Here is a 27,664-nt window from a genome sequence, read left to right as displayed (position 1 = left end):
TCTCTTTTAAAGACTTTCCATGGCTGGGTATATTAGCATTTGAATGGCAGGCCTTCGAAGGAATGTGGAGCATTTGCACTCCTTTGTAAGCTATCCTGGTACCTTATAGATGCTAGTGCTTACTTGATATCGGCTCCTGCACGCATCTCAAGCCTGCATCAGCTGGACCTACATGTCTTAACATCTCACAATCACGAAAAGAGGGCTAGGACCTGGTCAGTTGTTAGGTACACCCTTCCCTCCCAATGGATAATGCTATAGCAGCATTATATTTTCCAAACAGGCTGGAAAAATATCTGTCAAAAATTTTAGCCCCTCCCAGCCGGTCTGTTCTAATGCTCCTGTATCAGTACCAGTTTGTAACATCAAACTTGAGACATCCCACACTGCAATCAAAGCCCATTTACTTCCAGCTCTATCAACATCAGACATAGCAAATCACTTTAATCACTTCCTCTTGGTCAAAGCCTCTTACTATTTGAAGGTACATTCCCCAGATCTTGCCTAATACCTAGATTTCCAAGACAGAAATACTAACCTGTCTAACAGAAGCAAATTAGCATTTCAGTCCCTTTAACTTCATTCCTGGGCATCCAAGTGTATCACTTGGAAGGCCAGAGAGTTTATACTAACATCCAGAACAAGAAACAAGGTTGCAACTAGCCTTCTGGCTTGCAGTAGACAATCCAAATTCCCCCTCACTTCCAGGGAAACTCACTGGAGTTTAAAAAAAAAAAAAGGGAGAGTGTTAGCCCTTAACTGAGGCAAATCTCCCACCTGGATTCAATTTCTCACACACTTTCAAAATCTTGATCTGGGATTTCTGGAATTTTGGGAAACGAGAAAATTCTGATAAATCAAGTCTATTATGTGTTACATTCACTATGTAAAACAGCAGAATTTCTTAACAGTTTTTGATGAGGCTGAGAGCTGTTCCCATGGTCCTTACATCCAGCGCTGTGCCTTTAGTACAAACCAGACAGATTTAATATGAAATAGTTCCCTGGAAACTGGAAGTCCACATCCTTGGTGCATGTAGGTATGAGTGTACAAAACAGCCAGAATTGTGACCAGAAATGTCATAAACTTAAAAATGTGGGATTTAATATTAATTAGATAACACAGATTTGCCTCCAGTGTTACAAACGGTGAGCCCCCAGGGAAGCCAGGAGCCGTTCCATGAAGATAGGAAACAGAGGACCCTTCTCTGCCATAGGTGTTGTGATGGGGGAAGGTGAGCTGACAGCTCAAAGGTGCAAGCAACTGCTCTGTACTCTGTGTTTGCACAACTGCTTGAGAGCATATCCCTTGGTGATGTTATTCACAGGCCTTGGCCGACAGTAAATAAGACGGTGGAGCTTGATTCATGAGGGATGACAGGAAATCTATAATGTGTGGGCTCTATAATCTGCTCGCTACTGCGTAGCAAAATGAAAGAACAACAGTCCAATTACCAAGTCCTTGCTGATCCCAAGCACATCCTCCAGACCTTGTTCTGCTCAGAGCAGTGGGAGTTTATTGGCAACAATGGAAATCAAGCTCTGGCACATACCATCTTCCATTTTGGGATGGCAATAGTATTTTGGAAGCATCAGACTACCTTACAGCAGATAAGAAAGCAGCCAAGACTGTGGCATGATTTTCAGAGAAAATTTCCGGAGAGCAACAGGCTGCTGAGCTTAGTTCACCAAAGGACTGTTCATGTGGACGCCAATTGCTGCACTCCACTATAGGCACTGTCTGTTCCAAGGGGTTGGTTGAGCCAGGGAGCAGTGCTCTACCCAGCCTCTTTGTGGGGGACTGTGAACACCATTCCCCTGTCATAACACAAACAAATCAAAATGTAGCTCCACAAAACTAAAAACGGCTATGGTCCAGCAGGACACAGCAGCGGGGATACAAATGATGACCAAAAAAACACTTTAAGGGGGAGGAGACAAAAGATGGGAGGGGTGTGTGTATTCCGGGACCAGACAGAAGAGGGTTGACTGAAGATAGTATTCATACCAGGTGCAGAATTGGCTGCAAGAGAGAAGGGATCAAGTCTGTGACAGAAGCAGCTACAGAGCAGACTGCCCTCATACCACCAGTGCTGAAGACACATGGAAAGATTGAAGAAGGTTTCTTTCAGACAAAACAGCCATGGTGGCAGTGGGAAGGAGGAAGGCTGATAGTTTGAGACAGAAGGAGAAGAAAAGAATTTCGCTTCCTACTGTGCAGTGTCAGAAAATCCACAGAGAAGCCCCAGGCTGGGAAGGCACAGGACAGCCCAGGTGAGGATCCTGGTAGCTTAGAAGAGCCAGTTCTCTCATTTTTCTCTAACTGAATGAATACTTTTCATTCCTTGTGTCACTGGCCCTTACCACTTAACACCTTTCAGATCTATCTTCTGCCCTCTAGGAAAGGGGTAAGGGGAACCTTTCCCACTCTGGCAACAGGTAAACAGCATGTCAGGGTGGGGAGAGCAGACAATTTCCACTCGATCCCTAGCAAAGGCCTTCTTTGCTGAGTACACACTCCGGGGACTGCCGTCCTTTTCCCGCTTCCCCCTACAACAATCTCTGCTGCCACCTCCCCTCCCTCGTTATCTGTCAGTAAACAGTAATTAAAGAAGTGGCCTGCTTGATAAAGCTCCCGCCTGCCCTCACACGGTGCTGCCCTCTCGGACGTGTCTAATTAAAATCCTGATGAGAAGATGAAGAAATCCCAGCAGCTGGGAGTCTGCTGACTCTCTCTGCTCTTGGCCTCTTCATTACTGACGAGGAGGCAGAGAGATATAAAGGACCCCGGGAAATGCTCCGACAGACCAATCGATAAAGCCTTTTGTGGGATGTGATGGTCCGCTCAGGACTGCTTTTTGAACTGTGTGGGTAATGAGGATGCTGGAGCGTGGCTCACTGCATGGGGCTGTTGGTGCTGGACTCCCTTACTAGTCCTGCTGCACTGCCTCTCCCAGGAACACACTCAGGGCCCCCACAGCTTGGCAGCCACTCCCACCATATAGTGAATCCACACAGTTATAACAGCTGGGGCACTTGCCTGCCCCCCACCAATCCAGGAATCATTGCTTGTACTGCCAGAACTCTGCCAAACCTGTAACCACTCCATCAGTTCTATGCAAACACAGAGTGTGCATCTGTGTACATACAACTGCAAAATCCTGAGGGCCAGTGCAAACCTTCCCTAAGCGAAACCAGCACCATACACAATGTGCGCACCAGTGTGCTTAAATGTGCTCTTATTCATGAGAACGCTGTGTTTTCACTGCTGTCCTGGGATTTTGTGCTAGGGTGAGAATGTTGGCATGCACAAAATGAAACAGCAAAGGTTTACACAATGTGCACAGCAATATCGTCATTGTGAATCACTAGATTTAGACACACTTCACTTCATGCAAGTATATACACTACATGGTTTTATTCTTGTGGGAGTTTTTTAATGTGAGATCAGCTTTACCTGGAAAAAAGCCCATTTTCACTGTCCAATTCGTGTTTACCTGACACACCAGAGATTTCCTTGCTCTTAGTGTCAAGATGAAAGAAATAGTAAAAAGATGGAAGCAGATCTATACTTTCTAAAGTTTGAAAGCACCTGTTAGGCACCTGCCTCCATGTCCCTTCTGAGCAAGCCCACAGGAGGTACAGCACCCTGGCAATTAAGATCATCTGCAAGAGCGGGGGCGCATACATGGTTGCAAATACAAGTGCAAAGTGTATGTGCATGAAGGACATGCACATTCCACATGTGAAATCAATAAAAGAGTGAGCTTTCATCTGTCTGAGTTCACACCTCTTGCTTCACAAACCACTACTGCTCATGCAATCAGCAACAGTCCTGCAATAGTCGGTGCTTTTTTCAGAGTCCCATCTAAGTCCTTGGATGCAGTTTATTCAAAAGACTCAGTTGCTTTCTTTCCCACTCCCTCAATTGCAATTACTTTTACAGACCACATGTACTGGGGAAAAAAAAAAGCTTGAGAAAAATATATTTCATAAAAGTCTCATATATTAAAAAAATATTTATTTCTGTTCCAATTGCCATAATGTCTCCCCACTGTCCTTCTTGTCATGCCAGGTTCAAGGAAAAAGAACAAATCATTCCTGGACTGGTTTAATACTGAGTTAAACTTGCCAAAAAACCCAAACCATCTCAAAACAAATAGTCAGTAGCAAAATACAGTCAAGAAGTGATCAGCCAAATACAGCAGCAGTGGACTCAGTGTTAAAAGCTCAGGAATGCTACGACAAAGGGTTCTTGGAGAGTCCTCTGGAAAAAATGAAGGAAGAGGGGCAGCAGACAAGAGGTCCCACAGCAATGGTGACAGAAGCACTGTCACTGGGAAGTTCACCGCTTCTCTTGGCCCTCAGCCTCCCTTGGCAAGAGATGCTGTTGTGCAGATCAAGGCAGCAGCGCTGGATGCACAGAGCTCACCACGCAATCCCTGCCTGTCCCACTACCTGTACTTGATGGAATGACACATTGCTGCGGCAGCTAATAAATAGAAGTAATTTGATTAGCTTTCCCTAACTAGCGATAAGATCCTGACAAACCCTTTTTAATGCGTTTCTGGAGCAGGATGAAATTGTTTCATTTGGCGAGCAGGGCCCCACGGGAGTTGCCTCCAAGCTCCTTTAGTGAGAGGTAAAAATATGCCAATCATTAATGAGGGGAGAATTACGGAGACTTTAATGCAATCAGAAAAGAGGAGCCCTGAGGCAGCTGGGGAATAAAACCTGCCCTTAAATCAGAGGCAGGCAGCCGGAGCGTGGAAATAAAGGCATACACAAGCATGTACATGCACATACACATACCTACCGCACACACACAAACCTTGCAGAGCTGCTGTAAATACACTGGGAGTTCTGCCTGGGCAGCAAACACCTAGCTCAGCAAATGGTATCCATTTTCCCCCAAAAAGCTTTTTTAAAATCACAGTAAACTACATCCACTTGGCAGCCCCCTCCCTCTGTCAGGAGGGGACCACTGCCCAGCAGAACTGCAGGTTTAAACATCTAAAAAGCCAGAGCTTTTTGTGAAGGAGGCTTATGAGCTGCTTGGGTGTCAAGCAGCAGCAATGAGGCAGCTTTGCCAAGTGGAAAGGTGCCTCTCTCAGGGCCAGACTTGCTGCATGAACACAACATGTATAAACTGCTCACTGTCCTGCACTTATGCCACAGGCAGCATCTGTGTATGGTGAAAGGCACCTCCTCCCATCCCCTCTCCACTCCCTCCTCAACCACTTCAGTGAATTCCCTCCCTCGTGCACAAATCGTGTAACATTTATTCCTTAGCAAAACGGAAGTCTTTAAGTTGCCGGCATTTTCTCTGGCCCTAGTGGCCTAGCTAGTTCTGATTTTGCAGGGGTGTGTGTGTGCTCTTTCAGAAACTCCTTCTATTACAGAAAACATTCCATCTTTCTGCAGTGATGCTCTAACCCTTGCTTGCACAGTACAGATGGCTGCATCAGCACGGACCATCACAGAGAATGCTAGCTCCCGGTTTAAAGGCATAAAAAGCAGGACAGGAGTTTTCCCATATATCTTTCAGATTCATCTCGTTTACTTGAAAATAATGAGCAGGAGTACTGGGATATCAAACACCAGACACCTTTCCTCTGCCAGATACACAAAACATGATGCTACAAAGGCTGGGCATGTGGTACTTCAGCCCTTTTTCCTAGTTTGGATTAGCACTAACACACAGAGAAACAATTGAACGGCTGCTGAAAACTCTAAGAGGAAAATCAGTTCTAATTTCTAGCTTTAATATACCCTTGAGGGGATGTGAGACAACTGTTTCTTCCTCCCATAACTCCTGCACTATAGTGAGAGAGTGTGGCACCCCTGCCTTCTGCTGGGTGGAATGACTGTCCTGCTTAGAGTGCACTGAAACAATACACTCCCGTATTGAGAAAGCTACCCTGCTGCTTGTTCTGCCACTGAGATGTATCAGACACTTCTGCCACAAAAAGGCTGTGCTTCTGCACCGTATTCTCACATACACTAGACAACCATGGAACTAAAACACCGGGACAAGTGACTACCAACCATTTAGCCCTGAAGACAAAGCAGTTACATAGTCACCAAGATGGAGTAAAATATTAAGAACAAGTAAAGAGGGAGCTGTCCTGAGACATGGAGCTTGAAGCTTAGCAGGTAAGTTAAGGTACAGAGCTGGCACATTCCCAACCATGTACCAAGAGCAGAGCTGCATGTCCCACTGTTAAATGACCATAGAATATTTCTCCCCAGGCAAGGAGGCCTGCACATCCCTCAGCAGCAACTCCTACTGGCTGCTTGAAACATATGATGATGGGCTCCCAAAGTAGTACTGCAGAGCTCTTGTAGCTGAAAGTTCAGAATGAAAAGCACCTCAGAAGAAAAGAAAACCTCTGGGGTTCTCCCATATTCTGAGTATCTAAGACTGAGAGATCAAAGCAATCTTGCTGTTGGGTATATCACTCAGACAGACTGCATGCTCTCAAAAGTCAGAGAAATCACTTTCCAGAAACACAAACAAGTGAGAAGACCCTACCACAGAAACTACCAAGACTGCAAAAAATAGCTAACAGGAAATTCAGCATGGCTATTAGCACAATGCTGTCTAGCATCTAGAAATTATATTTCTGCCCCTTTTGAGTAAGGGCCAATTTTGGCCCAAAGTTCCAGATGAATTCAGTGATTTCCTCTAGTCAAGAGCTTTAGGCTATTCAAGACAGTTACTACACTCCTTCCCTGGATCGACTTCTAGTGGTGATCCATATTTTACTGTCACAGTCCAACCTAGTTTGTGGTGGCACTCAAGCAAGCAGAGCAGCCTTGTGTCTTCCCCAAGCAACAGGCAGAGGTCTGAGATGGTGTCACACACTGTGGCTCCACACACAGGCCTGCCTTGCTGCAAGCAACTCCTTCTCATTCTGGTTTGTCATGATTAAAAATGCACATCACCCAGCGAGGCCTTGGAGTGGAACTCAGCTGGAAATTGGATCATTAATATTCCTTCTCATGCCCATTGCCACAATTTCTTACCTCTCCACAAGCAATTGCTAACAGTGCAACAATTTAGGGTCTCAGACTAAAAGTGAAGTCAAGACTAAAATGCTCATTGTTACTCCAATTCATCAACCCTTGTCCATACCTTGGCATCTCATCAAACTTATGCCAGTGTGCTGTATGTCAGATGTCTTTCCACCCTTTGAACTGCCTTTCCCCAGTTTATCTACCAAAAGCTCTTAAGATCCATATCATCTTAAACCATCAGAAACAGGATTCAAGATTATCCTCATTCTCAAGCAGATGGAAACACAAGGAAGGAAAACAATTAATTCAAATAATCTATCCACTCATGGTTTTAACTCTTGGTCACCAGACTTTCCACACAGTTAAAGTACTCTAAATGGGTTGGAAAGAAATGCAAACCAAGGGTAGAATGTACCACATGGTGGAGAATCCCACAAATGTACAAAGGGGGATCTTTTCTTATCTAGCAAAGTTATCTACACAAGCTCACATCAACCCTGTGTGCTGTTACTGCTGCAACTTATTAACTGGGCAAGCTGGGAGAGATGTGCAAATTCCCCACCACTGCTACAGTGATCCCTTGACAAAAAGGATCCAGAAGCATAGAAATGGCACAGGACACAGAGCAAGTGATTGAAATCCCCCATAAGTCTCACTGTGTGCGCTCGTTGGCCTATTTGAGCTTACCTTCCTGTATGTTGTTTACATCAGACAGCAAAAAGCACAACACAATCAGGACTACAGCACTGATCATGGAAAAATAAAAATGAATAGGCATCTTTTCTCTTGGGACTTTAGCATCACCTCTGTGGACACTGGTACCAGGCAGAGGAAGTCTGTCCTTGCTTGTCAACTTACTGAGCTGAAATTCCTTTGGCTGCAGGCAGCACAGCATCCAAGAGGTTGAATATCTACTTTAGAAGTAGAGAAACCTGCTAGCCAGCATCTAGCATAAGGCAGCTGGGAAAACATCACAGTTCACAAGAATCTGGATGGCACCAGCTATAAATTCTGCTCCAAATATCTATTAATTCTCCATTGCCTTACTCAACTACCTCAAAAACATCTCGTCCCAGTAAACATTTTGCATCTTAGGTGGATAAACTATTCGGGACTCAAAGGATCTGTTACATATTATTGAAATGCCCCTCAAGCTGAGGACTTGCTTCATGTGCCTCTCCATAACACAAATACAATACAAATATCTTCAGAATTAAGTATTTGCTGATTATTACAAGGGCATGATTTATTTTTAAACTGCTCCTGCTACATGCAAATTTGCATGTTTGGCACTTACATTTTGATGTCACTGTTTCTTTAGTTTTATGTCAGAAATAATAGTTTTTAATGAAAAAACTCTGAAAGTAAAACACATAGCTACATTACCAGCCACCTCAGTGCAGAAACATGAATGGTGGCCATCTCAGAGTGATGAGCTTCAGGAAGGTACACAGCAGTATCAGCTCAAAGGAATTCGGAAAATGAGCTGTCCCATCAGTCAGCTGGAATAAACAAAACCCTGCCACACCAATCTGAGATAAGCACAAAGAAATAAAAGAAGAACCAGCGAGTCTGGAATTATATGGCTGGTCTTACCTACTTAAAATATGTACGCTTTTCAAAACCAAAACCCTAACAAACTTCCTCTGCCGCGCCACAGACATTTCCCTTCAAGTAAGAGGAAGTAGCCACCACCACTGCCTGTTCCCTTTAGCAGCTCAGTCAGTTGCTGGCATCTCAGCTTAGCGCTCTGTTCACAAGGGCAGAGCCTTGGTGGCCCCTGAAAGCCAACACAGCTCCAGCAAACACAAATCTGCAGCCCACAGAAAGACAGGCAAGTGTTACATACATTGAGCGTATTTTAAAGAAACAATAGATAAGAACAGAGCTCTGCTACAGGGTTTATCAGCTCTGGACTGCTTTGAAGCTATACTACATGTAACATCCACAAGGACCAGTGAGTTCTTGTGTATCACTGAAAGCCACAAGCTCTGGGTACCTCAGTCATTCAGCCTCCTATCAATGTTTCAGTGTCAGCTTTTCCTACCTGAACTGAGAGGCAGTCCCAGAGTTCTCCTAATCCAGGCCCAGCTTCCCCAGCATTCCCGGGGCCAAGTTACATGCCTTTCTAGACATCCCTCTCTGTGAGCACAAGAAGGGCAGAGCAGAGGGTGCTCATAGCAGTCTTGTTTAGGGAGCACTGGCTATCATGCCACAAATTAACTTAATCTTCAATTATTTAGGGGGGGCAGGCAGAAAAATCTTGAACAGTTTCTTCTTTCCTGCCAATTGTTCCCATCTTCTACCTCAGTTCTGGCTGGATTCCCCCTTCCCCCTGTCCTCAGCTAGCACTGCCAGGCTCAGTCCTCCTCACCCTAGCCCCCCCTCCCCAAGGACAAGCAAAGTTATTACAATAATGAATTAGCCAGGCTGCTTACTGCTGCCAGTGGCGAAGGCAATTATCCCACTCCACGTCCCCAGCCACCGCTCAGCTCCCTCATAAAGAGAGGCTTTTGGGGCCGCTTTGTGCTTTGATTGGAAATGAAGAGATTGCTAATTAGGGAACCCCTGCTGGGATCGGGCTGGCAGGAACAATGGTGAAACGGACGGAGCACACGTCCATTTGGGGGGGGGTGGGGGGGGAAGAGAGAAATGTGAGTCCCTCTGTAATGTAGTGCATCCTCTACTCACACCATAAACAACAGGGCAGACAATTTTATAGAGATTTTCACCTTTTAAAGTATGCTAATTTGTTTATAGAAAGCAATAATTTGGTGTGTGTTTGCATAGGTCAAAGCCTGTAGTTTTTGTGTACAGTATGGATTGACGCATGCGTGCACGCGTACACTCTTGAAGAAAATACCTCTGGAAACAACTGTGGGTATCTACACAGCTGACCCTATATTTCTTGTTATCCACTGGGCAGCAGACATCAATCCTGCATTAACAGGAAAAGATGCTTAGAAAAGCCTGTTGATGAGTATTAACATAGAATTTTAACGCCTGAATTCACAAATCACCAAAGTTGAAAATGGTTTACTAAATTAGCCAGTTCACCTGAGGCTTGCCCAGGTGCTTTGCCCAAGAGCTTTAAATGACAAGTGGACCTCCAGGAGGAGAAAATTTCACCATTAACACAATATTTTCTTATACTCATCTTGAAATTTCTTCTTAATTCAATTGCTCTAAATGTCCATGGAGGGTCACAGGAGCTAAATTCACCTTTCTCATCTGAAAAATTGTGCACCAAAAGATTAGAAAATATCTCCCTCACAGGGCACAGGCACATCTCAATTACTTCACAAAACTGCGCCAACAGCCCTTATACACATAGTGTGCTCTGGTTTTGGACTCCAGCGACTTTTAACTCTTGTCAAAGAAAAAAATAATTCTCCCAACATTTCAACACAGAAAACATACTATTTATATACAGCCTGTCAACAAAGTAAATGCCTCACTTTTTTGTGCAAAGCTGATAGAAAGTAGTTGGAACCTATCCTGCATTACTTGATTAACTACGTAATTCATCAGGGGAGCATACAAATGCCATGTTAAAACTGAAAATACAGTTTTCAACCACATATTCGACTTACCATGCAAAAAATTTGCATACTGTTGATTAATGCAGTACATACACTATACACTAAGTGATTTATGTAAGCTAAAGCAAATTTCAAATTTGAAGATTGAATTTACATTTCAGAATTCCCTTGCAGATACTGAAGCATTTGAATATACAAGTGTAATATTCCCTGAAAATATTTTCAGTAAAATAGAAGTCTTAACAGAAAGTGATCACTAAAGGGCAGAAACACAGCTGAACTGAAAATGACTTTCAAATTCACAGACTATTTGCTCACCTCTAGTGTTTATATCCTTCAAACAGTCGTAGGTAGTTTTCACGTTCCCTTCTTACTCATCACTTAGCCAAGATTCACATATTTAGTTCTTTTGATCTTCCCTCATAAAAACAATCCCTCCAGCTCTGTTATCATTTTTGTTGTTCTTCTCTTACTACCTTCCAAGTTTCCTCTGCATTTTTTGCTGCCAGTGCCCAGAGCTGAACATCTCACCAGAACAGTACCAAGCAAGAACACTCCCTCACTGTTTCCTGGTGTCCTGTCTGCACACAACACAATCAAGTCTCATACAAAGGCCACTGTTTGGAGCCTGCCCACTCTGCTCCCTTGGCCTGCCATGCTACAGTGCCAACACCAATGACACTTGTCTGTCACTACCATTGCCCCACACTCTCTCATTCAGTTCTCACCTGTGTTCCACTAACCTGATGGGAGTATTTCTCCTCTTGTAGGTACAGTCAGAAAGTAAGACCCTCTGCTAAAACCATGCTTACGGTTGTTTTAGGTTGCTGACAACTGTGTGTTTACCTACTGCACATATAAAACCTGACCACTTAAAAGCAAAGAAACATCTACCTAGTAACACCAGAACCCAAACTGTAATGTGGTGTACAGTGGCAGAGCTTGTTTGCTTTCACTGCAGCTGTACCAGTTTACACCAGCTGAGAAGCTATTTCCATAAGTCTTGGATTGCCCATATCACAAACAATCACAGTCAGAGAAAGTACAAAGAAGGGTATATTTCACTGCAGCAGCTGTTATTCTGATGTATGAAGCCTCTTTACCTTGATTTCATAATCCAAGCATTTAGGTTATGGGGATACAGCTATACTGAATGTACAAGCAATTCAATGTACCTACCAATTGGTTCAGGAATTCTTTGGTAAAGCACTTACCATTGCACTCTTGATAATCAAATTCTTATTTAACAGAAGAGGAATAAAACTTGTGGTAAAATTATGGATGTACAGGCCACCTGTATTTGAGATTGATGAATGGGCCTCATTACTACATCCATTCACAGGGTCTGATTTTGACTAGCCTTAATATCCTAGCAAAGGGGGATGAAAGAATGTGGTCTTCTCATGGCATTACAGCAGGCAGGGCAGGGGGACAGATTGGAAGAAATAATCAAATGTTCTAAAATCCTGAAAGACAGAAGAAAGCCCATTTTCTCTCAGATTGATTCTATTGTGCCCTTAGTAATGGGCTACTAGTTCTGTCCTCATGTAAAACTCACTTTCTTTTAGACCCCAACTTCCTTGAAGTAAATGTGTTCTTAATATTCATCCCTGTGGAAAGCTGGGAAAGTATGAACATAAAAGCACCCAAACCAGGATTTCTCCCCCAAATTCTTTGTGAGGCAATACAACCACATTCCGCCACACAGAGTATGGGCAAACCCCAAAGGCTTTTAGAGTGTATTGAATTTCTTTCTCTAGTAGATTTAAGTGTAAGGTTTTGTATTTTAAATTACCAATGAAAGAATCACATCTCTTCCTGTCCTCTGCAGAAGTGTAGATTTTCCTTTAATTTGACACCAATATGTGTTACATTCAGAGAGCATAAAACAACATTCTTCCTGCCTATTTGTTTCCTTTAGGAGTTTAACTTTTACAAATTCAGTTGTAGAAAAATGAAGTTGCTCTACATAGGCTCTTTAATACACCTCTGTTGCAGAAAGAAGAGATCCTACCATCCTTCTCAACTGAGCCACATTTGTCCTGCCTCCTCCCTTGTGTTAACACTTGTGTTTGTACAGCTCAGATTGAGGAGCTGGTCTGGGTTAAAAATTCCATAAGGTTATCTTAATTCAAACTGACCACATGCAGGATTACTGGAAGTCCAGCTGAACACAAATTCCTGTACATGGCATATGACATGCAGCAGTTGTGAAAGTTGTGAAACCATTAGCAATGTCAAAGGGTTTCTTAAAAGCATTCATACCTGGGGTATTTTTCTTTGAAAATGTTCCCATTTGTGTAGATAAATGATGACATGGTTGAGACTGAATGAGATTGAAAGACATAAGTTACTGAACCGAAAAGCATGGTGCTGTCAAACTAATACCTGCTTGAAACAAAACCCATCCGGTGAGAGATCTGAGAAGCATAATAAATTTAATTCCAAGAATAGGCTAAAGGGTGACCTGATCTAATTGTAAGTGGGGGAAAATCTAATTGTGGAAAGTTCTTTAATCTAGCTTTAAAAGAATATAAAACAAGATTGTTCTTGGTATCCGAAACTAGACAAATTTCCTTTAGCAATAAAGACATTTTTAAACAGCCAGAACCAGCCATTGGGACCACTTGTCATAAGGCATGCTGGTTATTCTATCACAATGTCTGTAACTCAAGGTTGTACATCTCTCTAGTAGGTGTTGATGTTGAGAAGCTGCCCAGACAAGTGCAGGAGTTACTAGGTGGATTTTAGATTTTAATGCAGTTAGGCCTAAAACATGAGTAGTATGGGTTTGCCTTAAAATCTGTTTAGAGTCCTCGTGGTTCTTTGAGAGTTGTAGAAAACAAGACAAGTGTTCAAAGACAGCATCTGCTTTTCTGAAGCTGTTCACTGAGTGTTTGTGCTGTGTCTGCTATCCAGTACTTGTTTGTTCCCAATAAGCTTCAACTAAGAGGAGTCATACATGGCTTTCATAAGGCAATTTCTTATACATTATCATAATTCTGCTATGAAAAATTACATATTTTTGCCAGGGGACACATGCTTTATCTACCAGAAAGTATAAAGCATATACAAAGAATGTGTAAAGGCTAATGGCAAATGCTGTGAAGTGCACACATCTTAAGCAGAAAAAGCGGTCAGTTAAATTTGTCCACGTCTTGAATTCAATAATCTTTAGGTTGGTTAGAGGTGAGGAAAATGAGATTTAATTCTTTTAAAGTCTCCTTTACTGTTTTGAAATTTAGTTCAATCTTCATAGAGCAAGTTGCCAATGAGAACAAATACTATAAATTCATCACATCATGGTTACAAAAGAGTGAAGTGAGCTGCTCGTCAATCAGTCAAGCCCAATATGTTTGCATTGCTAGCAAGGTTTGCCTACACACAACTACAGTATTCATTTTCAGTACGGGTGCACTGAAGTCAAGCTGAGAACTCTGCTGTAACACATGCTCATAAACAAGAGAGGAAAAATTGTTCTTCCAGTTTCTCACATATGCTGGCTAACCAAACATGGCTTTACTTTTAACAGATAAAACAAATCCATCATTTAATTCAGAGTGTCTCATAGTATTGGGAAAAATACTGCTCTATTCTTCTCCATTACATGTTCATTTAGTACTTTATTGCCTACTGAAGGCTTCTCAAAGGCACACACTGTTGTTCTCCACCCCCCTCTGTTTGTGTTATTGCAGGCTGTGTTCAAAAACTGATCACCTGTTCCCTCTGCAACATCTCTCAAACATCAGCCTCACTTTCCTACTACAACTTCCTGCCCCTTGGCTCTCAGCAAAGAAAAGCTGTATTGCCTTTTGTCTAAAGGGATCACACCAGCTTTTTTATCCTTATGGATTCTACCTTTCCATAAGGGTGACCCAGGACAAATTATGTTCACCTCATCATTCACCAGGAAAGGCAAAGAACTTAGAAAAAGAAATTGTGTATCTACTGAATATTTTTTAGAGTTTTCTTTACTCTGACATGAAACTGTTAAATACTCTGGCTGAATTCGGTGAGCTGTCTTTCAAAATCACTTTCTGAAACAACTCATTGTAGGAGCAAAAGTCCTTGATGATATTGTTAATTTTTAGGAAGCCCAAGTAATACTTAATCATCTGAAAAGCTAGGCTAGCACAGCCTGGGGAAAGAGAAGACAGCGACCATCAAAGTAGTTTGTGTTCTCAGTTTCAAGTACCTGACTGCGGAAGCAATCTCTGAATCCTGGCAGATGCAGACTTCCCTTATAGAGCTCCAGTGATGCACCCATGAGGGCTGCAGCAAGGCTGGCCCAGATCACAGGTGCAGGACTTGCCAGGTGGTAGCCTCTTGAAAAAGTTCTTGTCCAGGCTTGAGAGAGAATGTCCTTCTACACACAAAGAACTTCTACCTTTGACTGGCCTTGAAGACAGGTTTAAAACAAAGAAAGGAGTCACTAAACTCAAAGAGTAAAACATTCTTTTAGAACCACAATAAAGACTATACAGCAGTTCAAGACACTGATGCAAGGTTGTGGCAGGGGGCAAAAAACAACCCCACAGAGTCTACTGGAGGCAAAGAGCATTTAGAGACAGGACTTAAATCCAAAAAGTATTGGAGAGTGTAAACAGTGAGGAAGGACTGGGAAACATGAGAGAGAACTAGGGAGAAGAAAAAAAATCAAGAAATTATCGTGACTGTATAACTATGAAAATTTCTCTTGTAGTAGAAGGAATTTACCTGCAGAACTGTCATCCCAGAAGTGAACAGGCATGGAAGAAAGCAATGCAAGCAAAGCAAGTCAAAGAGAAGAAAAAGAATGGAATAACCCAAGAAGCTTTTCCCCCTCTGACTGTTGTGATTTCAAAACCTGGAATATTTGGTAAACTTAGGGGATTTGTACCAGTATCACAAAATACACATAGACAATGGAGGACAAATACTTCCTCCCAAATCAGTGGTATGTTACTGTTAAACAGTTTTCCATGCTCAGAAGAGGTTATAGGCTTCCCCCTTTAAGGAACATTTAAGCATGGGACTATTTTTTTTTCCCTAATGATAGGAGAAGGAAGTGAAGGAGGTCAGAGTCCTGTAGATCTCTGTGCACTCCCTATGGTCTAGTTTAGGAGACTTAAAAGGATTCAGATTAACTGGGGTGGCTTTGTTGATTACACACAGAGAGGAAAATGACCCCATGTGGTAAGTGTTTCCAGGACAGCTGCTCCGTTGGTGAAACACTGCTGCATTCCAGAAATAAACTCCTACAGTCAAATTAGCAGCTTGAGTCCTCTCCACAGAAATGTGCCTTTACTAAAGTTGCAGCATTTCCCAGATGAATGGGAAACCAGCAGCATAAATTCCTGCTTAGCTCCGCTTTTAAATAGAAAATGGTACAAAAAGATGTTTGTACATTATCAAATCAGTCTTCATAGTCACATAATTGCCCCACATTACTGATGGGCTCAAAACAAAAAAGGAAGTTTGGAATATTTCTGGTTGGGACGGAGAGCTAAACCTAGCATGGTTCCCGACACTTCAAGCCTGTCACAAGTTTTCCAGGTCTGAGGGCTCTTCAAGACTTCAGTGTAAAACATTTTGGGTTGATTCCCACGCACATCAGTACCTACCAATGCAAAATATTGAAATATGCAAAAGATTACAAGCTACATGTGTAGCAGGATAGGAGGTACTGCTGCTCCTTCCCTGGCCTCTTCTAGCTTCCAAAAAATAATGCAAAGCTGTCCTCTCACCACAGAGGCGAATTCTGGCCCATGAAAGTAAATGTGCTCAGAAGCCTCGAGGCATTTCACATTTTACTGAAGACATACAGCAGCAAAACTACATGAGACTACACGAGATTCCAAGTTTACCCAGGTTTACAAGTACAAGTTTACGGATGGTGGTATTGGTAAAGGCCCAAGAAATTCTGGGGGAAAAAAGCCAGAACACCAAGCTACAGTTTTCAGCAGATAAGAGGGCATTTCTTCCGTACTCTGGGCTCATAAGAGGGCACTTCTTCTGTACTCTGGGCTCACAGGATAGGTGTACAAGAAGCAGGTTCCACCATATAACCGCTGAGTGCAAGATTTTTTGGTCCTTCCTCTTTCTCACACTGTACTCTCATCTTAGAAGAAAAATATCTTCTTCTTGTCCAAATTCCTCCTCTGTCAGGTAAGACCTGGGAAGGTGTTTCCACATGCTGCACTGCAGAAAGAAGGTATAGCAGGCATATCACTCCCTCTCACTCACAGATGGGAAAGGCGAAGCCAGAAGCCATTGTCAAAGTTACAAGGAACAAGTATCAGCAAGACAAAGGCCTTGCTGGGTGTTCTAATGTAGTGACCATTTACTTCAAGAAACCTTCACCAGCTGATGATACAGCAATGCAAATCTCCTCTGCCTCAACACACCACCAAACCAAAACCCATCAAGTGACTAAACCTTCTGCAGAGCTCCACATCACAGAACAAAGGATGCCATACATTGAAACAAAGTTCCAGCTGCTGCATAATGTGGTCTTATACATAAATACCTGAAAGTGTCCTCTAACCCACTGCCTCTTTCCCTTTGGGCCTAACTTCTGCCCTGAAAATGTTACCTCAAGAACCACACAGTCAGAGGGAAGGAACACCGTACAGAAAGGGTAAATTCAGGAAGAATCGTTTCCACTTAGCTCAGTCTTGCTCCGTGGCTGCAGTCTTCACTGCTACTTTCAAAGTGGCACAGCTTATCTATCCTAGGGACTTTTGCAGCTTTAGAAACACTACCTATAGCAGGAGAAAAACATTCGGGGTGAGCAAGATTGGATACCCCAAAATACAGATTCTACATGTCTGTAACAGAGTATCATGTAAACAACTAACTGCAAAACGTGACAACACCAAATCCAGTTGTAAGAAAAGTTATTAGGAGAGCTACACCAGGTCAAGTTGTCACTTAGTCCCATATTCTACCTCTGATATCAAACACTGACATGTGCTGTGGGAAAGACTGTAAGAAAGGAGAGTTTTACCCCTGTTCTTAACCTTGCTGGACCTTTCAGTATGTTCGCAGCCTGTGGCTTAGACCGTTCCCTCTAGACCATAACGTGTACTTGCCACTAATGGGTCCACATGTCCGATAAATGCCTTTATGGGGATATCTTTTTGAATCCATCCATAACTTTGCCACTGAATGACACAGGGAAAAAAAAAAAAAAGACTAATTTTTTGTGATACAATATTTAATTTGTTTTATTTAAAGTACTTCTTTTTAGAGAGAAAGATGACTACCTCATTGAAAAAAGTAAGGAAAATATGCATGTATGTAAAGATACTGAGAACATGAAGCAGAGCTCTCTTCTTAGCTAAGAAAATGGAGGTGCTACTTTTGCAAAGCAAAGAATTAGGCAAGTGTTACACAGGAAAATATAGGCCTACGCTCTTCTCGGTATCTTTTAGTTAAGTCCGTATCAAGTAAAGCCACCTGTACTCCCAAGAAGTCACACTTTTCACATTAACACAAATTCCCATCTCAGTTACCCTCATCTTTCTTCTAGCCACAGACTTCATGGCTGACTACCCCTAGTAGTCTCTTGGTTTGAATCAGGTTGAAAGCTCTTTCAGACAGAAGCTGTCTCATGGCTAAATGCAGCAGCCCCAGCAGTAGGGGTCGTGTCATGAAACAAACAAGGACAAAACACAAGCAACATCCAAAGGTGCCTGTACAACTCATTGCTATAATCTGAGAGCTAGTTAAGAAGTAGAACAGTCAGAGCATGATTTATTAAGTAGTAGATAATAATGTAATATTACATAACATACAATGTTGCATACGATATTAAATTCATTATTGTGAGCCTCAAATGTTCAACTACTGATCAAGTCCCAAAATAAACATAATTATATATTCTATTATGCATTGGTGGTTATTCATATAAGCTCTTTTTTTTTCTTTTTTTTCTTTTTTTTTAAGAATGTAGTTGGCATTTCTTTTTAGTTGTTCCCTGAAACATTGTGGTATAGACACTTTTCTTCTTTTAAAAAAAACCTGTAATTTTTCTCATCATTTTGTTTCACATGGTCAAGATGTAAAGTCAAACATCAAGTGCTGCAATAAAGTTGTTGGCAACATCAAAGAGGATGAAGTATAGAAATTATATGTAGGGTAATTAAATGGCTCTGTGTTTTATTTGCATATCTCTATATATAAGCTGGCCTGACTCAGTAAAGAAGCATTTCACAATAGCCTTTTGGCCCTCCTAGCTTTGTGCAAGATTTTGCAATATGCTCCAAATGGTCCCAAGAATTCTTGGTCTTCTGACCTTGCTATGGGAAGCTGCAGAGACCTGCCTGAGATTCCTCAAAACACAGCACAACCAGAAAGAGAAATGGTGCAAAGGATGTTCAAGTACAAAGCAGAGACAAAAGGAGATAGGGAGCATCATAAGCAATCTGCTCATTTATTTCTACAGGTGAGAGTCCAAATCTTGTAGTTATCAGCAGTGGTCCAGCTAATGGTGTGAGCCAAGCCCAGCTCAACAGCTGCTTGCCGCTGGTGCTTCAGAGGCAACAGTGCAAGCGGTTCCCCAGCCCTCTGTGCTACAAGGACAACTGAGAGCCCAGACACGGTCAGGGCCTCCACCTCTCACAGGCCCGTGGTTGGAGAATCACACAACAGATCCTCAGAGCTGACATTCTGCAGTGCAGTGCTCCTTGAACATGTTTTGTGCACCCCCAAGGGTGGTGCAGCTGAGTGACAAAAAGTACTGCTCCTCCAGCACCTCTGCACCAGGTGGGTGTTTCTCCTCCTGCCACCCTGAGGCCAGAAAGAAATACCTGACTTCTCAGGGCAGGTTTGGGGCTTCAGTGCAAAGGAGGTGGGATGTTTCATCATCCACTTCCCATCAGCCCACACAAGTGGCTTGCTAGGAGTTGGCATTGGGATCACAGGATAAAAAGCACTTATACCACCCTAGTTCAACTTACAAGGAAGACCTGGGAAGACTGAGTGATGACTGCCAATTGACCAGAAAGGTGAAGGGAAGTAAACGGATGGGAGAGATTAATATCCTGTGACGTGACAGCCTGAGACTTTGTAGAATCACAGAACAATTTGGGTTGGTAGGGACCTTAAAGATCATCTCATCCAACCAATGCTACAGACCATGACACTGCCAGCAAAGACTCAGTATAGCAACTCACAAGCTACCATGTGCAGCCAATCTCCATTAAACACTATAAAATACAAACACATTCTGAGCTACCTCTGCTCAGTCACCTCTCCCTGGGAGCAGACAGACAAGTGGCAAACTCAACATGTCTAGCATGGGGTTTTTTGGAATGAGTTAGCAACAGTGCAGCTCTTCCTTTGCACTATCCTAGGTAAACAGAGGCTGTTGCTGGTACAAAGTGCCTCAAAGTGGCAGGAACAGCATTATCACTTCAGTGCTGTTTCCTGAAAGATCAATAAGCCAAGACAATCAATTCTTCTGGCTAGTCCTTATTCCCCAGGAGAAGCTGTGACTCTCATCCCCCGCCATTTAACTCTTCACAAACATAGCAGCAGCCCCATTAATTCTGTCCTCCTTAAACACACATTTCCCAAACCCATGTGCCAGGACAGATTACAGAGCTAGAACTACTGTATCCAGGTGAACCTGGTATTACCAAGAGGTATGGCCCATTACTTCAGCACCGTAGTAACACACCTATATATACTTGGAGCACATGGAGGTATTCTCATGACTGATTTCTTTGTACAGGACAGAGGGACCAAAGAAACTGTAGCTCTCTATCCCCAGCTACTTCTCTGTGCAGGGAGTATAAGGCAGTCCCAGAGCACCAGCTGATGCTCACAGAAAAGGCTGCATAGACAGTAGATGGCATGAACAGTCATTACAGAAAGTCACAAGAGTGGAGCCTATTTAGAGACACAAAAGTGAGGTTCAATACTTTGTAGCAAAAAGAGAGTAAGAAGGATGGGAAGAAAACTCAGGAAGAATGGAAGAATCATGTGATTATTTGCAATGTGAAAAAGGGAATAGAGATTACTGGGGGCAAAACAGGGCTGTACTCAAAGCTTGCAGTAACACAAAGCATTTTGCTGGGATCATGCAATTCTCCACAGACAATCAAGAATGGGAAAGCAGGAACCCAGTTAAGAGATGGGCAAAACATAACAGTGAAGAGGCTCACCTTGAACTGAACAGGGAACCTGTTAGAGCTAGAATTGAAGAATGGCAGTGATACAAACAGCTTGGTCTAAAGATTGGCATGAACATGTTTAAAGCTGTACACAGCAGTTTCCACCGAAAAAGCAGTGGGACTTGAGATGGGTTCCTAGAATGTCTTTCTGAGCATTAGAGAGGATGCTGATGCAAGTAATCTCTTCCCAGCCAATGTTGCACTCAGAAAATCTTTGCCTCCCTCTCCCATGCAAAGATAGCATTCACCAATGTTTATAACTTGAGTGTTGCCACACTTAGTGCTATAGACTGTGGATCTAAAAAGTACAACTGAGAAAATCCTATTTGTATGAGCTCTTCACCAATCTACCTGAGTTCACATCACCAACAGGGAAAAGTTGAAACCCCCTGTACCAGGCCATGGGAACATGATGCAACAGGGAAGAATTCCTTATTTAAAGTGAAGCAGTAGAAAAATCTGCCAATGACAATAAGTGCAATTTTAAAAAGTCCAGGAAGCGTGTGGGGGGAAAGAAAGGTCTAAGGATGAATAAATAAGCAAACAAAAAGAAAGGCAAGCCTGGTGGAAGACATACTCTCTTCTCACCCAGAAAGTTACCCTCTAGGTCCTGTGAGCTTTAGGAGGATGTCGATCAAATGCCTGCTTTAGCACACAGCTTCTGGTCATTGGTTCAGGCCTACTACAAAGAGGTGATCACAGAAAGCTGGGGGAGGAACTTGTGGAGTCTATTTCCTGCTGACCCAGCAAACACAATTATGAAGAAAAAGAGAATCCATTCTGAGAGCAGCGTGAAACTTGTGAGCAGGATCATTCGCATCTCTCATGGTTGAGCAAAAAGGAAAGGGCAGCAACTCCTTAATGAATAAAAATAGCCACTCATGCTTCCTTCTCATATATGCTGGGCATATGCTCCCCAGTATCCAAAAAGCAAGATTTAGTTGCAAGATTCATCCCTCTAAAAAAAGTAATTTCCCCTAAAGATGTTGCACTTTTTCTAGAGACTTTCACGAGTGCTGAGACTTTAAAACTGTCATTACTTTGAGGACATCATGTCAACTAAACTGTGCTTCAAGGTTTTACAGCTGCAGTATTTCCTTTCTTGAAATTCCTATACTATTATATTTTTTGAAGTACTTGTACATGAAAGAACATGGTAGCTTTCTTGGGAAAGTTGAAGAACACTTTTCAGTCTCCCAGGTCTTCATAAATTGTATATATGCCAGGCAAAGCAGCCTAAAATGCGGCCACCTTCAGGGTAAACAGCAGCAAGTCATTCATAGGATTCAGCATAGCAGTGGAAAGGACAAAAAGAGGAGAAGGAAGTGTATTTTGCCTGAAAGGTCAGCAGGGGAAATCTAAGTATAAACTGCTAATCTAAGTATAAACTGGCCACAGCAGAATAGTGCTGTGGAAAGGAAAGGAAAAGGTTGAGGCAAAAAGAAAGAAAACTGCTATGGGAAAGAGAAGAAGGCAGGAAAAAAAATGTTACACAGTTTTCAGCTTAGCCACAGAAAGCTCTGGTTTCAAAGTGATCTGCTGTAGATTCCAGTGATTAGAGGGAAAGAACACAATTAATATGTATTCCAAATGCATTTAATAAAGTACATTCTAGCTGATGGTGCTCTCCTCAGCAGGTCCAGGCACAGAGCACAAAGAGAAAGGGGCCTCAGGCATTCACATCAGGTCGCAGTTTTAAATAATTTTAAAACTAGGGCAAGGTGCCAAATCTTACCTCAAGGTGCTACATCCAGATAGACATGTCAGCAAAAATGCCAAGTTTGGTGTATACAGGATGACCATTGATACACACAGCTCCAGATGAAACAGTGACTTACTTTTTTAGCCAGAGTTTACCACTTTTGAGTAACAAACCTGGAGCTTCATCTCAACAAGGGTCACTAAGACTAAACTCAGACCTAGCGTATAGGAAACACCATTGAATGTTACATGAGTAAGTTAGTCTTCTATTTGCTTGTTGTGCCAAAATCAGAAAACCTTATTGGTGGCTTGTACAAAATGTATTTTAAAAAACAAACCGAAAAACCCAACCAAACAGCAACAACAAAAAGTGAAGCAGGGCAGCTCTTGTTCCCAGCACAAACCCCTCATGCTTTCAACTATGCACCTATCTCAGTGATTTGCAGTTTTTCCCATGGGCAAATCAGCCACTTGGGATTTATAGAAGATTGTTCTCTGTAGATCTTGGAGTTATTTTGATGGCAGTCACATATCATTTTACAGACAGGGAAACTGAGGAACACGAAGATATGGTTTGGCCATGTGTCAGAAAACAACAGGTTTCTATCCCCATTCCTTTTCAGGACCTCTTTTCAGAAGAGAGGCAGGATCATGGCACAATCTTGATTTTGTGCAGTTCACCTGCTGCAGACAAATTTTCTAAGTCCCAGCTTGGAGCAAAAAAGCTTACTGCTGGCTAGTTCACAACACACCAGGACTTAGCAACACAGAAGTCCTGGGCTTGCTGCAGGCAGGCAGGCCTGCTCTTTTTCAGCAAAAGAAAGGTCTACTCAAGCTGCCCATGCATGTATGATGAACTCGTCACAAAAGCAATCAGGCATTAATTTGGTCAATCATTCCTGTCACAGCGAATACAGTTCTTCAACTAGACTATTTGATGCAAGACTCCAGCTAAACTGAAGGACAGAAAAAAATGCCGCTAAAGGTACCAGTCTACAGAAGTAGAACAATTTAGATATTGACTCATCTATACTGGCTTTTTTTTTACTTTTTTAAAGAAAAGGTTACCCAAGAGTTAAGTAGAAACAAAAATAAAAAGCAATAAAAAATTAAATCGTGTCTTCCAGGCATTAATAATAAAAAGGCAACCCACCCTCCAATCTTTCTCATTTAGAAGAGTATTTATTTGGAGTTTCTCTTAGGCGCTGCATGCACTGCGTGCATCCTGCTTCACTGAAGAAGAGCCTTTTTGAAGCATCACTTGACTTTGTTTTAAATATCTTGCTACAGTTTCCATTTTAGCTCTGTGAGATGATTATTTTCTCTCAAACTGAAGTTATACAGCAGTTGAAAATGCTGATGGCTTAACTGGTTTCCTTTTTTTTTTTTTCCCTCTCCACAGCAGCCCTGAGGGGTTTTAACTCTTTCTTGCAGCACTCAAATCCTGCTTTTGGAGTTCAATGTTTAACTCGCGCTGGGAGACTCATAAATATTCGGAGTCACTCTCTCCCTCTCTGTTTGATTAGGAAATGAGCCTTTAACTCAATGTAATCCCCAAGCCATTAACAAAAAAGCCCTCAACAGCTCCACTATTAGAATTTCACTCCTAGCCCACAGAGGATTGAATTAGATTAACATAACTACCCGCAATCTGAGTTTATTTTCTGTGCCAGATAGAAATGTGTCTTCAGGAAAGGAAAAGAAGAGAGCTGGAGAGCAAGCATAGCATAATGAAATGTAAAAATAGATGAGAAATAGATGGACAGATGTACAGGTGAAGTGATAAAAAAGGTAAGAGAGAGAGATAGCTACACAGTCTTTAATAACTGGCTGCTGGCTTTGGGGGTTTATGCAGAAGGCCCCTCAAAACACAGAATTGTTTCAAGAAGAGTATTTTTATCCTGCTTGTGTTTACTTCATATTCTCAGGGATTTACAGTGAGACACCTGAGCATGCTGTACTCTAGACACCTGTGCAGCAGATTTGGCACTGGTTTTATTTATAATTCCCAAGAGATGTCATACTCAGCAATGAAAGGAGAGGCGTGGAAAAGAGAATCTGCACGTCAATCATTACTTTGCAGTCAAAGAAACAAATAAACTGGGATGAAACAAAAGATGTTTGTTGGGGTTTTTTTAAGGAATGAAAAAAAAATCATGCAACAGCATATGTACAGTAAGTCAGTTCGGAGGTTGATAGGTGCTTAGCCCACAAAATGTGAATCATTAGTGAAGCAGAAACCAAATAACAACCACTTTCTACTAAATGCATTGGTCTTCCCTTTAACCACAGGTAACTCCTTCCTTCCAAATAAAAGTGGTCCTATAAACCATTGATTTTTATGCCACAGGACAGTAGGTGCTTGGTAATTTTTTTTTCCATAGCAGTAATTAAAAGATATGGCAGGTTTAATAGGGCAAAAGACTCACATGCGTTGAAAGAGAAGGGTAAAGTCCAGCACTTATGTGGACAAACCTATAGAATAGTCCAAACAAATTCTTAAGACTGAATCTTTTATAGCTTTATATTTGGAAGACTTCTTTGGGAATGCTCAGATTTCTGCAAAACTGTACGGTAAATGAGGGGGGGCCTTTTGCAGTAATTTCCAAGCATAGTCATGGTAATATTGCTTTTGTGTAGGGAAGAAAATAATTCCATTTTTATTTTTATCAGTCTCTTGGTTTTTGATTTTTAGTGGGGCCTCAGACCAGCTATATGATAGATTCTTTGTTAGTTACAGAGTCAGCAATTCTAGTCCTTTAATGCTTTTCAGAAAAATCTGCTCTCCTTTTATTACAAAATAACACTGCATTATCACAGAGAAGCAATAAATGTAATATCATGGCAAAATAAACAGAAAAGGACTTAAATAATTTAAATATGTTCATTTTTAAGTAAAGCAAAAAACCTTAATAATCAAAATGAAGCTTCATATGATGAGAACTATCAGGCTCACAGTTTTGTTTTATTTAGGAGAAAAAAAGCTTCATAGCAGGCAATGTGTTGTAATGATCTTTTGGGGCATTATTTGGGCATATTAATTCACCTGGTTTATCCATATTCTCCTAAAAGCCTTCCTTATATCAGAATTCTAGCTGAATAATGGAGTATTCATATCAGGGGTTAAAAACTTAGAAAGTATCAATATGTAGTCAATATTTTTTATTCCTAGGACTTAAGTTAAATGCTTTAAGTATTATAAAATGTACATCAAAGAAATGCAAAATAAAGAACTAAAGAAGAAGCCTATTTGTCACCCTTCTACAAGCAATTAATCTACTAAGTATTTCTCAGAACCTGATGTTTTAATAGTGAGGCAGCTCTGATTTTATTATTCTATTTTTATTAGACACTTGTTCCTCCAAATTATTTTAAGTTTAGCTTCATTTTATTTGTTGTTACCTTCAAAAATAGTAAAGGGGGGGGAATTTTCTAGAACAAATATTTAGTGAGAAATTTATGCTAAAAAACTTGACATACCAAAATTAAAATTGTAACATTAAAGGGGGGGGGGGGGGGGGGTACACATAACAAGGTCATTTTCCTACACTTAGAAATAAATATAAACCCTAAATTTTGTAAAAATTGTAACACAAACCTCTGAAGCAAAAATATGAAACAAGAAAAACCTCTTATATTTTGACAAAAAATATTATACTAAAAGCTATTAATAAAAATTTTGGACTAATTATTGTTCTCCCTCTCTTCATATTTCTACTAAAAGCTATTAACAAAAACCAATTTCTGACTGATTATTGTTCTCCCTCTCTTCGTATTTCTGTTAACAAAAATAGTCCAAAAATATATCATTGTTTAAACATTTTGCATCTTGGCTGCTTTAAAGCAAACATCTCATTGGTGATGAGAGAGTAAGTTCCTTCTCTGATTATCACTTTGCCAACTTTGCAAAGACTTGCACCCCTCTTTTGTCATTGAAGATACTTCAGTTACTTTGGGACTTTCAAAATTAAAGAAACATCAACTGCTCAATGACTAAACTCCTTCAGTAAAAGCAAAATTTCAGTGTGTGTCTGATATGACAAGATTTGATATGCAGCTGGGGGGGTGTTGGGTTTGGGGTTTTTTTTTTAATAGAGGAAAGGTTGTCGCTTGGTTCTTTTAAGACAGGACTACTAAAGTTTCCAGGTTTGCCTTTACCAGCATGGGATAAATAGCACCTGTCCTTGGTAAGCCCTTAAGCAGAGTTACGTTATACATTGACCTTTTTGGAATGCCAGCAAACCTGACTGTTTCTATTCCCAAAACAAAACTGTTCCACTCAAACTTTCATTTACTTATTTCCAGAGGAAAAAGCCACACTCAAATAGAGAAACCGCCTGATTTCAACAAAGTTCTGAACCAACTCCTCTCCTTGTGGGTCGCACTGACCTTCCTTTGACAGAGTGAAAATAGAAAAAAATTATTACCTTTAACTATATCAAGATGCTGCCATAATTTTTAGACCAGATAAAAGGATTCATGCAGAGCAACATTTGGATTTTAAAAAACCCCAAAAAAACAAAACAAAACACAAGCCCATAAATGCAATAAAAGGTAGAAGTTCGCTACTTACATGCTGCAGGATGAGAGATGAGGCTCGAGGCTGGAGTAGAATTTCCCTTGCCCTCAGGTGTTTCTAATTGCTGATTAAATATCTTTTGGTTCTGCCTGCACCAGCCGACAGTCCCCTCTGTGTCTCTGCCTCTCTTTGTGACTAGGACACAGTACTCCGAGTCCCAACCTATAAATAGATCCCAGCTCTGTGATTGATATAACAGGCAGCTGACAAAAAAAAAAAAAAAAAAAAAAAAAAAGAGAGGAAAGGAGAAAAAAAAAAAAAAAAGAAATAACCAGGTCTTAAGCAAGGCAGCAAAAGCTGGGCTTTTAACTCTGCACTGTGCCCAGGGAGGAGTCCCCCACAGTCACCCGTGGGCATCAGAAAGAGAAAGTGCAAGGCAATTACTTTCCTAGCAGCATTACAGCAACTTGAGGCATGTAAAGCAAATGAACAAAATTCACTGCACAAAGAAGGAGAGGGAAAACACAACTAGTAGGCTGAATCCAACTCTTTTGCAATTTAACAAAAATAAATGCCATTTTCAAAACAAGCTGGGAATTCTGACAGAACGAGAGAGGAGTTCAGAGCTGAGTCCTGGGGGTTGGTCCTGGCATGCTTGTATTTCTGCTGCAGAATAAACTAGTGGGTAGGTTGGCAATTTAACAGCTCGGTAGTCTACTTAGG

At 41.6% G+C, this 27,664-nt stretch overlaps 1 protein-coding gene across 2 annotated transcripts in view; it reads right to left on the bottom strand.

Moving 5' to 3' along the window:
• The window catches only part of ESRRB (estrogen related receptor beta), a 143,498-nt gene extending 116,363 nt beyond the window's left edge, over positions 1–27,135 (bottom strand). The window contains exon 1 of one of the 2 annotated variants that reach the window (XM_082283813.1): positions 26,996–27,135. In XM_082283813.1, coding sequence (XP_082139939.1) covers positions 26,996–26,997 — 2 coding nt within the window. In that variant the 5' untranslated portion in view covers positions 26,998–27,135. The remainder of the gene's footprint in view (positions 1–26,995) is intronic. The other variant, XM_082283814.1, reaches the window with a different exon arrangement.
• Between the last annotated feature and the right edge of the window lie 529 nt (positions 27,136–27,664).

This window comes from Coloeus monedula (genome assembly GCF_965178545.1).
Source record: "Coloeus monedula genome assembly, chromosome: 6".
In the NCBI taxonomy this organism is placed as follows: domain Eukaryota; kingdom Metazoa; phylum Chordata; class Aves; order Passeriformes; family Corvidae; genus Coloeus; species Coloeus monedula.
This window is presented reverse-complemented; position numbering and strand designations above follow the sequence as displayed.